The 13,053-nt window shown below is 45.7% G+C and overlaps 1 protein-coding gene across 1 annotated transcript; it reads left to right on the forward strand.

Moving 5' to 3' along the window:
- Positions 1-230: 230 nt before the first annotated feature.
- LOC132250950 (zinc finger CCHC domain-containing protein 3-like) lies at positions 231-2,894 on the forward strand. The gene is made up of 2 exons (XM_059729181.1): positions 231-321; positions 588-2,894. Exon 2 carries the CDS (start codon positions 1,098-1,100, stop codon positions 2,292-2,294), a length of 1,197 nt encoding a protein of 398 aa, XP_059585164.1. The 5' UTR covers positions 231-321; positions 588-1,097; the 3' UTR covers positions 2,295-2,894.
- The last annotated feature ends 10,159 nt before the right edge of the window (positions 2,895-13,053 follow it).

The raw sequence follows: 13,053 nt of genomic DNA on the forward strand, positions 1-13,053 counted from the left end.
TCTCCTGCCGCTACGCCAAGCTGATGCGCTGCCTCATGGTGTCCGACACCATCCGGTGGTCCCGCGACATTTACGTGGAGCACATCACGGGCCACCGCCAGTACACGGACCCCAGCAGGAGAACTGCCGCCGGACCGGACCCGGAGGGGACCGCCTGAACCGCCCCCCTCTGCAACAGACGGACCTTCGCTTCAAGAGGACTCATCAGCAACGGACGACGACCCAGCGCCACCCGAAAAGGACCCCCGCGATAGACTATATCTAGACTGAGACACTTCATCTTCGGACCACTTCTTCCACCATTGCGGACCATTGTCACGGGTATGTGTGTTTCTATCCTCTTTCTTTCTCAGCGTCGCGAAACCTCCCCCTCCCTCCCCTCCCCCACTCCCCTCTCCCCTTACCCCCGGGCTTAGTTGGCTAACTTTGTATCGCATGTAACCTAGGTGTGTTCCCAACCTCACCCCCATCCTTCTATTGTTAGTCCCTCGCCCGGGCGTTCTGTATTTCCCTATCGGCTTTGTCATCTTTTTTTTGGATTTACCATCCTTACCATCTACTAATAAAAGTCAATCTGTTTTTATCAGTTTGAGAGCTGATAAGGTCCTGATGTGGGGTCTCTAGAAGGCCATGAGCGGAGCGTTGGAGCAGACGGAGGGGACAGTGGTACGGAGAGAGATGGCAGCTACGAAGGTGCGGCCCGATATGCAGATCGGTATGCAGGTGATGGTGGAGAAGAGAGCTGAGGCGGAGAGCGTCCGGGAGCAGAGGCGGAGATTGGCGAATCACATCGGCGGAAGGGCTGACGATGACGGAGTTGGTGAGCGAATGGTGGAGGAGGAGGAGGAGGAAGGGTGGACCCATGTGCAGCGGAAAGGGAAAGCCCAAGTGGGAGTGGGGGGGGGCAGAAAACCCCCGAAGAAAGAGGAGGAGCATCGCTGGCGGCAGGAAATTGTCAGGAGATACCGGGCCGGCCAGAGAAGGAGGCAGAACCTGAAGAGGAAGAAAATGGAGGCCAGGGGACAAAATAGAGGGTGAAGATAACCCTCAACCCGGAGGGCTATAAGGGAAACAAGACGCTGAGGCGTGGAGACTTTATGGCTGAGGTTCTTTTGAAGACTCTCAAAGTTAATCCGAGGGACTTGCATTGCGTGGTGGCCTTTGATAACAGGAAGGTCTGGAACGTGACTTTTGAAACTGGGAAAAGTTATGCTGCATTTTGGAAGGCCCATGAGGAGGCTTTGAACAGAGGGGAGCTGGAGGGTTTGATGTTTGACATGGGGCGGACGGCACGAGAGAGAGTGCTGTACATCAAGATGTTTACAGACATGGCGCAGAAGGATGACGTGAAAAGATGGTTGGAGCAGAGGGTGGAACAAGTGACTTTTGCGGAAAAAGAATGTGATCGCTGGGGGGTTTGGACCGGGGCATGGAGGGCGAAAGTGGTGCTCCATGAGGTGGTGGGGAGCCCCGGGGCGGTTAAGCACTTAGCCTCGGCAGTGCAAATTGGGCCGTGTAGGGGATACGTGGTCTATCACGACCAGCCCAAGCTGTGCAATCGGTGCGGGCAAGAGGGGCACCTGGCGGCGTTCTGCCGACTCACTGTGTGTTATCGATGCAGGGGCCTGGGGCACACAGCTCAATTCTGTAAGGAGAGCCTTTTGTGTCAGGGTTGCGGGCAGGAGGGACACACACAGCAGACGTGCCCCTCGTCCTACGCAAATCGAGTGCGGATGGCGGGGAGTCGTGAGGAGCCCCGGGGGGAGGCGGAACAGATGGCTATTACACAAGAGGGAGGAGAGACGTGTATGGAAGAAACGCAGGTGGAGGAAAGACCTGAGGAGGAGGAGAGTAACGAGGGGATTGAAGAGGCAGCCAAGGGGCTGGTGGAGGACGAGCGTTTGGAAATGCAGACGCAGAAGGGAGAGGAGGAAGAGGGGAGGGAGGCGGTATTGCAACATTTGAGGGGTATGCTGGCGGAGTGGGAAAAGGCGCAGCAAATGGAGGAGATAGAGGCAATCGAACAAGGGCGAGAAGGGAGCCTCAAGAAAAGGAAGAAATCTGGAGGGGAGGAAAAGGGGATGAAGAAGCTGGGGATGCAAACTGAAGGTGGAAAGGAAAAAGGGAAAGGGAAGAAGAAAGAGAAGAGAGAGGGGGAAAGGGAAAGGAAGGAAAGTTTGGGAATTTTGAACGCAAGAGTGGTGGAGAGGCTGTTGAAAACATCTGGGAAATGGAGGAAAGGGGTAGAGTCCTCATCGGAGGCATCGGAGACTGAGAGTGGGGAAGAGGTGTGAGGGGGAATTTTAACGCTGCTGCTTACCATGGAAGGGGCATTTGTATTTGTTCTGATGTATGTTATGCTATGTTATGTTAAGTGTTGATATTTAAGAGAGAACTGAAACGGTTTTGTGGTTTGAATCTGTAACAAAAGGGAGAAGCTTTTCTGTTTGGGTTTGTTTGTACGGGAAAGTTTTTGTTATGTTATGGCGTGAATGTTGTTATTTAGAGCTCTGAACCGGAAAAGAGAGAAATTTTGGTGGTGGTGGTGAACGAAGGATGATTTTAATGAATAAAAAAAAAAAAAAAAAAATTGTTAAAATAATGCCTTCTAAAAGATTTCACGTGTGCAGTCATTGACAGGTCACTAAAACTCATTAAGTGGCCCTCCAGCCAAAATAATTGCCCACCTCTGGCATAACAGCTTCTGCTTCCTGTTTGATCCACTATACAGCCGGACCCCGAGTTACGTGGGGGATACGTTCCTGAAACACACCGTGTAAGTTGAAACCGTGTAACTGGAGGCATCGTGTCAATGGAAAACAGGGGGATAGGGACCTGGAACCAAGATTTGATAACTTTGTTTTATAATAAAAGGATATTTAAACACAAAATAATGGAATTAATAGCCTTATTAAAGCCTTTACTCACAAATTATTCATCTGATGGAGGATCATCTGGCTGCACTGGGTTATCTGGCTTCTCCTTCAGAGAGGTGCTTGAAGAAGGAGGTGATCCTCTACTGCTTCACATTCCTATCCAGTTCCTTCTGGAGCTCCTTATAACGTGAAAGGAGTTGATCTAAGCCCCTCTTAAAAGTTGAGACTCCTTTCCATGATGGGGTCAAGTTCACAATCTCTTCACTCAAGTTTTGAGCCTTACACAGGAACTCTTGAATGGCTTTAGCAGTGAAGACTGGCTTAGCAGACTGTTTCTTCCTCACTGTCACTGCTGGATGCTGCAAGCTGCTCAAGTTCCTCATTTGTTGATTCCTGTTGGTGGGAATCGAACAGCTCAACCACCTCCACATCCTCGATGTCTTCAAATCCCTCTCCTCCCAGCCATTTGGCCAGCCTCACAATGTCAGGGATTTGGTTGTCGATGGTGGGGAAGCCTCTGAAGTCATTGACGATCTCAGGCCAGAGTTCGTGCCAACAGGCATTCAAGGTTGAAGGTCTGACCTCCTCCCAAGCTTCCTGGATTATGCTGATGCAGTCCAAAATGTATCCCTTCCAAAACTGTGTCAGATTCTCCACTCTCCCTGCATCAATTGTGTCCAGTGCCTGTCTGTAGAGCCTCCTGGTGTAATAAGACTTGAAAGTCTTAATAACGCCCTGGTCCATAGGTTGTAAAATTGATGTCGTGTTGGGAGGCAAAAACAACAGAAATGCTGGGATGAGCAAAGGACAATGACTCCAACGTGTGACCTGGCGCATTGTCCAACACAAGAAGAACCCTGAAAGAGATTCTTTTTCTCAAGGAATTCCTTCACTTCCGGTACAAACGAGCTTTGCAGCCAGTCCTCAAAAACAACACACGTGACTCAGGCTTTCTTATTGGAACACCACACTACCAGCAAACATTTGTTTTTACCCTTTAGTGCATGCGGATTTTCGGCTCGGTACACTAGAAGAGGTTTGCACTTAAAGTCCCCTGAGGCATTTGCACAAAACAAAAGGGTTAATCTATCTTTAAATGCCTTGAAACCACTGGCCACACTTTGTTCTTTGGTTAAATAAGTCCTGTTACAATAAATTCTCGTAAAAAAGTCCTGTTTCATCACAGTTGAAAACTTGGGCAGGTTTGTAGCCTTTATCTTCAATAAATTCTAAAAATGCTGGCTTGAAATTGCTAGCACTGTCCACAATCGACAGATCCTGCTTTGCCTTGTAATTTCACATTTTGCAGATTATACCGCTGAACAAATCTGCACAGCCAACCCCTGCTACCAGCAAATGGCTTGGCAACACTACTCCCTCCTTCACTCCCAGCTACAGGCTCATACAGAGACAAAGCTTTAGCCCTAATTGCTGCAACCGTCAACAACTGCTCCTTTTGTATTGGTCATTTAATTGATGCAAAGATTAAGGAGTTTCTCAGCCTTATCTAAATGAGGAATTCTAGTCATCAACGACACTCTCGAACTCACAGGGGTTGTCGTTTTCACACAGTCTCTAATTTTCTGCTCACTTTTTTTAATGGTACACACAGTTGATTTGTTGACTACAAATGTCCAACTTGGGATCCTTAAAATTCTGGTTTATTAGGAGGATTGAAGCACTGTAATGAAGTTAAATCATAGACCTTGGGGCTGGTCCCCACACACACACACACACACACACACACACACACACACACACACGAGCAAGCTACAAGAGTCAGGTATACCTATCCTACAAGCGCTGGAGTCTGCTGTCGGTAGCCAGTTGAGGCTTCTTTCAGCGTGGTATTATCCTCCAGAAGGGGTTCGCCGGCTGGTCCTTCTGGCTGGACAGCTCAGGTGCTGGTCGAGTTGGAGATCAAGAGGGTGCCACTGAGGGTCACTTTTCACTGCTTTTTATCTGTCCTTGGCAGACTTCGGTGACTCCCCAGTTTTCAGGTTTGCCCAATCCAGGGGTCATTGACCCTCGTGGGACTTCCCCCCTCGGTGGCTACTGGATGGCATCTGTCAGCCCCAGGGGTCGTCCGCATGTATGTGCAGGTTTGGGAGTCCGTTGATGAATTTTGAATAGGGCTCTGGGAGCGGTCGATCTGGAGATATTCAGCCCAAAAGTTGGTCCCCGGCGTTGATTAACTCAGGCCAGGGCTTCTAGCCCTTGATCAGTGACGTTTAGAGATGTCCCGCTTACTACATTGTCTTCTATTGATTTCTTCCGTTGGTTGATCTGCAGTTTCCTTAGGTGTTAATTGCTGTCTGCTACTGTGTTACGCATTCAATCACTGATTCACTTCCTGTTTCAGGGGCCCGCCTGATACAGGGAAGCGGCAGTATGACTCCTGCCCTTGTTAACATTGTTACTAAACACATTTATAGTTGTAAGTTGAAAGGTGAGGAGTATAAAATATAAGCTACAAATGTAATGCCATGGCATACAAATAGATAAAAATACCAAAATACAAGGGGAGATACAAAATGTGCACATACAAATTTTAAAACACAATTCCTAATCTTAAAGTGAAAGAAAGAGGAAGGAAGAAAAGGTAGAAGAGGAAAAACATATTCAAAGAGGGGAGAGCAAATGCAGGCAAGAGGAAAAGGGGGCTTTCTTCTACAGATTCACTTAAATTGTATTGGCAAGCAATCGATGCAGCACTATTGCCTTCTCTTAATTTATCAAGGATTTCTATTTTCTGGGCCAGGGCAATAGACTTACGTGCTCTTTTGGGCACAACATCAAAGGCTTTCTTTGACGCCATTTTCACAAATATTCAGGGGTTAACGTAACCAAAAATGATGGACAATCTTGGAGGAGACAACAAGTGATGCTAACGCATGTAAGCAGACTCCAGACTAACAACCGTTCTAACAGTGTAAACATGAAGGAGGGTATCACATGGGTTGAAACGTGGTCATGTTATATAAAGCATGTATACGTGAATCAGTGTAATTCGAACCTGCATAACTGGGGGTCCGACTGTATTCCTTCTTGAGGTCCTGTCCTTTTATTGTCTGTCTTGTCTTGTAGGTGAAGCAAAAGGACACCTGCCTGCAGTGTCTTTCTCCCATACTCTTTCCAAGTGGTTCCAGATTCACAGGGCACCGTGGAGGGGAACTCAGAGAAAAAAGAGAGATAATATCTATGCCTTCAGTGTCAGCACATAGCAGTGGTGGTGAAATATAACAGGATTTGAGACACCTTAATGGCTTTGAGTGAGACACCTTGTTAAGCTGGGTCTGGAACAAACACACTGACATTTTTTTGCAGAAATCTCACCTTTTATAATTACAAGATAAAAAAATCAATACAGGAATTCTGCCTTACTTTAGATATTGCCTGGCCCAGTGGTCTAAATGTTTTTAGATTAAAGTCTCCCTTCATTGGACTCTGTTACCAATAGGATTCTTTTTGCCAGTGACCCCCAAGAATTGACACGGCCTCTTGTCCGATATGGTATTAAGTAAACTGTATTAGTAACCCCTAGACAAAATTACAGGTTTCCTCCCCATAATACTACCTGGCAAGTGGCTGCTTAGACATTTCAGCGGCAACCTTCTGGGTCCTCCCCTGGGTGCGTTTCTGGCTGTTTGAGTGAAAAGTCCACAGTTGCCCCTGTCTCCCCACAGATACAAGATGAACACACACCTTTTCCTTTGTTTGCCCATTACTTTTGTAACTTTCTTATCCCAAATTGTCTAGTTCCCTAGCACTGCGCCAAACATTTCTTATATGGTACACCAAGCCTATCTTTTTTTAGGTAATCTTTCCTTTTAGGGAAAGTGCTATATATTGCTCACTTACAGTACTCGGATTACAGCATTTTCTACTTCCAATGCCTTATAAGGCACTCTGTTCAATTTTATTGTTTAGTTCCAGGAAGGCCTGGACTATGGCTAAAAGCCTTAGCATAACTCAGTTTGCATGCTAGAAATTCAAGGCACTCCTTGGAAAATGCCAGCTTAGCTTTCACTCATTTTTTAACTAGAGAAAAATACTACAGCAATTCTCCTGGTGCCAGGAACTCAGGAAGACCACAACAGGCCAGAATGTTTTTGACACTATGGGTTCCTATTTGAAATCTCTGGGTTTATCTTCTGAATTGTGTAGGTGTTTGCACATCTAGCAGTGCTAATATTGAACAGCAGTCTCTTGGCACCCTTACAAGGATTTAACAGCACTCCAGAGTGTCACAGTCTAGCCCCATAAATGGACTTATCCCTCTTATGGGAGAAATCCTGAGGGTCTATCTGTAAGCCTGATAGAGAGTTTGCTTTCCACACCCATTGAGTCCTTGGCCTCATTGCTGATGTTGCCAACAAGAAAACCAACTGCCAGCTTTGTCTTATTTTTATCCTGTGTGGACTCTTTGTCCCTGGGCTCCTGGCCCATCTTTGTCAGTTTTGCCCAATCAAGCGCTGCATATTTGTATCCAGTTCTAGGTGAAACTTTAATATCTCATTAATTTTCAGAAGATTATATTTGGCCTTTCCATGCATTTTTTTTTCATTTTCAGTCATTACATCATATGTCCTGGATGCTACTTGCTTTAGAAATGCAGCTCTCTTGTTCCAAGATTAAACGTCTCTGATACATAATCCATTTTTCATTTTCAGTGGCACAAAATGTTCTGTTGATTTGTCAAAGCATTTTCTTTCTCATATTTTAAACTATATTTTTATGCAAGAATTCATTGCTGAACTGTTTTTCACTCATGCATGAAAGGCTTATCCTCCTGCTCAAGGGAAATATACCTAACACCTTTAAAAGGTGATCTTGGAAACAAATATTCATAAGATGGCTGGATTCTAAGAACCAAGGACTAAACATTGATATTGGGTTTGTGGCACATTATATTTTATGTGACTCCTGAATTTTCTCCACAGAAAGGTGAGAATGACTCTCCCCGCTTTTGATAGGCCTTGATCTCCCAGTATCAGCTTCTTTTCTTCTGCTAATTTTTTGTCTGCTATCCCTGATTATTTTTTTTAGCCCCTCCTCTCTGTTGTTGTTTCAGTATGCTGTACCTGGATTCCTATGTTTAGAGACTTGACCAAGAATGTCTTGCACTTGAAAGCTTGTCTAACTTTATTCCAGCTACACTGAAATGAAAAATATCACCCCAAAAAATCCTTGCCTCATGGAAAACCTTATGAAATTTACATCCTAATAGTAATATTGATAGCACCAACCTGTATTTTATTGGCATGAAATGCTAGATTAATATAGCTGAATATGAAATGAATAACATTGGATGTTTTTGCAGTAATCTGTACATAATTTGTACCATTCTTTTTGTAAGGTTTTTTTTTGTGGGGGGGGGGGGTGGGAAATGGGCATTAAATGACCCAGAAATGACTAGGAACATTCAAAACATTTCCAGCAAAAGAAAAATACTGCTCAATAGTGGACTTTTCTTTAATACATGTTTCATTAAAAAACTTGGAAAGCGCATATTGGCTGAATAATACAGTTAAATCATACATTTGATCAAAACATGTTTGGCTTTAGCAAAAAATATGTCAATAAATGGATTTAACTTGTGTTTATATAGCAAAATTCCTCTGCCTTATAAGAATTTATGTAAAGCAAAATTTCAAATGAAGTAAAATATCATCAACAAAAATACTACATTCCAAACACAACATAGCAGTTTCTCATGAACTAATTTCCTTGTTTTGTATTACTTGTTACAGCATATTTATATTAAGGGAGTGTCACGGCACAGGGTCCTGCAGGAGGGCCATGATCTCCTCAAGGCCCCCTTCCCGTGCCAAGTTGGCCCAAGGGCACCCTCAAATTCTCACTCGCCACGTCTTTGATGGAAAATAAATATATGGGAGGCTGCCTTATGTCCTCTTGGACACAGTTTTATGTAAATACCTGACCCTGTGGATTCCTGGACCCTTTGTGGGTTCCGCTCTGCAGTGGGTGCTTCAGGGGCACCCTAGCCTTATGGGCTACGTGTGGCTCCAACCACTCCTTTACCACGCCCCAAGCCTCGCAGATGGAATAGACGTTGTTTGGTCTGGGCCTTGTTAATAATCTGGCCCCCTTGTCCGGGCCCTGCCTCTTTCAATCTGCGCCTTCTCTGGCGCTAGGGCTCTCCACAGCCCTGTCTCACTCTGTGCCCCCTCTCTGGGACTTCTCCACAATGCTGCCCCCTCTCCTGGGGCTTCTCAAGCACTGCCTCCTTCTCTAGGGCTTCTCAAGCGCTGCCCCCTTCTCTAGGGCTTCACCACACCCGCACTGGGGCTTCTCACAATGCTGCCCCCTTCTCTGGGGCTGGGGTTAGTGCACCCCGAATGCTGCGCCCTCGCTGATGCTGGGGCCCCCACACTGCTGTGGGGCCCCTATGAGGCCTCTTCCAACCCTTAATAGCCTCACCCAAACCACCGGTATTTAACAGTAAACAAAACGCAATCCCCTAGGCTATAACATAAACTGTAGCTGCCCAGCTAAAACATCATTCAAGCCTATCGGAGAATACTTCATCCCGCAGCATTGTCAGATGCTGCTTCTGCAGTCAGGCTTCTCCTTTCTTCTCTGAGAGAGCTCCTTCCTCCTTGGCTGCTGGCAAGGAACTCCCTCTAGCCTCAGCCCCTAGGGTTTATAAAGGAGCCAGGCCCTGCCCCTTCTGGTCAGCTGACCTCCTCTGGTTGCCCTGGCAACCCGCAGCTGGGCTCATCACTCACTGCTAGGGCTCCTTCCCTAGCAGTTTTTTCCTTCTTAGGAGCAGGACACCTAGGTGCTCTGCGACAGGGAGCACTGACAATATTTCAAATACTTCCTTGGAATATCATAGATTGTTTTACAACTATTGTTGAAACTCACTGCCTAGTGAATAAAGGCTTCATGTGGATTACTTCATGGTAGTCTCTTGCACACTGAAGTGCTAAGTATTAGGGGTATGTGAAATGGACTCCATTTGATTCGGATTTGGCCCAAATCGGAGACAGTGATTTGATTCGTTGATTCGGATTACTGTCTCCGATTCAATTTGGCCAAATCCGAATCTGAAGATTCGATGCTGATTTGGAGAATCAGTGATTCAGTCATAGACACAGCTTTAAATGTTTTTTCTACATACCTCAAGGTACCAGGCACAGCTCGTGAATGCTGTGATGCTCAGGCAGATGGAGCATCCTACAGGAGTGTGGGGGGCCCCCCCCCCGCATGCTCGGTGGCAAACCCAGAAGTGGACTGGAAATAGTTCCAGTCCACTTCCGGTTACACTGGGGAGCACACAAGGGGACCCCCCCCCGCTCCCCCAGCTTGATAATTGGCCACGGGGGGACCTCTAGTGCCCCCCCAGACCCAGGAGGCACCAGTTGCCAAGCTGGCGGGTGGGGGAGACCTCCATAGTGCTCTCCGGTGGACCCGGAAATGGACTGGAATTGCTTCTGGTCCACTTCTGGGTCTGCTGCTGAACGCACTGGGGAGCCCCCCACACTCCTGTGGGACGCTCCATGCACCCCAGCATTGCAGCATTGACGAGCCACCTGCTACCTAGAGGTATGTAGTAAAAACATGTAAAGCTGTGTCTATGCCCGAATTGCCAAATCTTTCCAAATCTCTCTGAATCGATTTGGAGGGTTCCGATTCAATTCAGAGAGATTAAAGGGTCTCCTGATTCGATTTGGCTTCAGAGATTCAGCCACCGAATTGGGCCAAATCCCCACCAAATCAAATCAGGGACCAAAGCTTCACACAACCCTACTAAGTATTCCTTTCTGCTTAAGACCTTCCCTTGGGAATGATTTCTCTAGATTAAGTTTCAAAACACCCTAAATTTGCTGACTGTCTATTTCAGTAGGCATTAAGGAAAGGTGAAATTTGTATCTGTTGGGAAAGGGCAGTGGGTGGGAGTTTTAAACTACATAACAGCTGATGTGTGGTAGGTTTGAATGAAGGAGAAGTATTGCTGCTTTGAATACCTGTTGTTGCATGTTTTTCAACTAGTAACTAGCATGCCAAGATTGTTGAGTTCTTTGGATTTTCAGAGCCTGGGGATAGGCAGTTTCTGATCAGATTCCTCTTAGGTGTTGTAAGTCCACACAAACACTGAGGAACATAAATCTAAATGTCAATCCTGACAATCTTGGCTGTTGGTCTTAATCACAGCTCTGCCAAAGGCTTCCTATCTGACCTTGGACAAGTCTACCTACTTTCTGTGCTGCAGTTTCCTTATCTGAAACAAGGGAATAATGCACCTCACGCACCTCATTAATCTTTTTAAAACTCTTTTAGTTCATTGGAAGGAAGGAGCTGTTCAAATGCAGAGTATTATTATAAGTAATGTAGGAGAAACATAAAAAATGACAGCTGTTGGGAGAAAGTGGGAATCTACTTCCCCAATCCACTTCTATTTTTATTTCATTATGTTCAAATCTATAAAGAGATTATCTGATGTGTGAAGCTGAAATGACTGAAAAATACAATCAGAATGATTTTTTCTGATTAAAAGAAATTCTGCAGGAAAAGTAAGGTTGTACCTAAAACTAGCTTTATAATTAGCTGCTTTTTGAGTATCATGGTTCAAAAATACACAACTATAAATCAGGATTTCATCATTAATCAAAGTCTCACATTACAAGACTTTGCATTTCCTTTATGAAATTTATATAATTAATGTGTCTGTGCCAAGAAATGTAATTCTTCTCTCCATGAGAGACTTAACTCTAAGCTGAAAGTTGACCTAACCTTGGGAACACTTACTTGTATTATTTTGTCATTTATATGGTGAATTTCATCAGAGCTCAAGTGGTAAATATTTAACAAGGGACATTTCTATTTCCCTCTGTTCTCTCTCCATATTTATTAAACTAATTACTTTATTTTAACACAGGAAATGTCATTCTCTCTGCCAAGTTTACCCTCAATGTCAGTCCTTATTTTCATTATAATATAACTACTGCTGTAATGTTGACACGGCAATTTTTAGAACTGATCATGGGGTAAAAACAAAAAACTCAACAATAAACATTTTTAAATGCATTAAAATCAATGAATAACACCCTCCCCCAAAGTCATAGTCAATATTATTTAATTAAAATAAGATTTTATTTTTTTCAATAAAAAAGAACACACAGAAAGATACATATCTTGCTACTAGCATGGGAACAACTATGCAAATAGGAATATTTAATATTAGTATAGGGTCATTCCTGCTGTAACTCCAATTTGTTGATATCTGGATATGCCAGGTTCACAAGTTTTCTGGGGACTGTACCATCAGAACTGGGCCACTCAAGCTGGCTGCTGGAAACCCACTTCTCTGTTTGTCTTTCCATTTGGACCATGATATTAAGCTCAAATAAAATGGAATTTTGTATTACTTCCATTCTGGCCTCTCCCCTCTGGGACTCTAGGTTCTAGAAAGGGTAGAAAAAAGTATTGTAAATATTCTGTTTTACTCAAATTTTCTGATTGGCCCATTTTCTCAACCACTGTGGTTGGTGACTGTAACCTTCTGTGCCTCTCCATCCGAGCATTGCATGTCTGGGTTTCTTTCAAACCTCGCCATCGCCTCCTGGGCTGCACAGCCAGGCTACTGGGAGCGGCCTTGGGTCAGCTCCCCAGGGGTCTCGCCTGCCACATCTTTGATGGTGATTGGTTTTCTAGCAGGAGGATGGTGTCTGGTCCTGTCTTCCCTGGTCCTCTCCCTTGGTCGTCCTCGTGGCTATTGCTTCTCGGGGCTCCACCTCCCCTACACCCCGCCTAACGCCAACCGTGATGTTGTATGTCAGGGCCGGTGTTCTGGCCCTCACTGATGCTCAGTTTCTTAGGGGCTGTAGCTGTGCGCTACAGGTAGTATTTGCACCGAGCATCCGCCGCTGCCCTTCTGTGCCTCCCAGTTCACGCAGTGCCTGCCTCCACCTGGGCCTTGGGTTTCGAGCCCCCTTGTTGCATCATTCCCTCCCCGGGGTTGTTACCTGTTGTCTGGCATCCATGTCCAGGTTCCAGCTCCATTGTCTCTGCCGGTGTCCCAGTTGCTGCTGTTGCTGGCCTCCGCCCACGCTGGCCTCGTAAGCGACTCCTTGGGCCCTCGCTGGCCCAACTTGCCTTTCATGCTCCCCCCTCTGGGGTGTCACCATGTTTCCTCCTCCACAGGATCCTC

Source organism: Alligator mississippiensis, chromosome 5, assembly GCF_030867095.1.
Source record: "Alligator mississippiensis isolate rAllMis1 chromosome 5, rAllMis1, whole genome shotgun sequence".
Lineage (NCBI taxonomy): Eukaryota > Metazoa > Chordata > Crocodylia > Alligatoridae > Alligator > Alligator mississippiensis.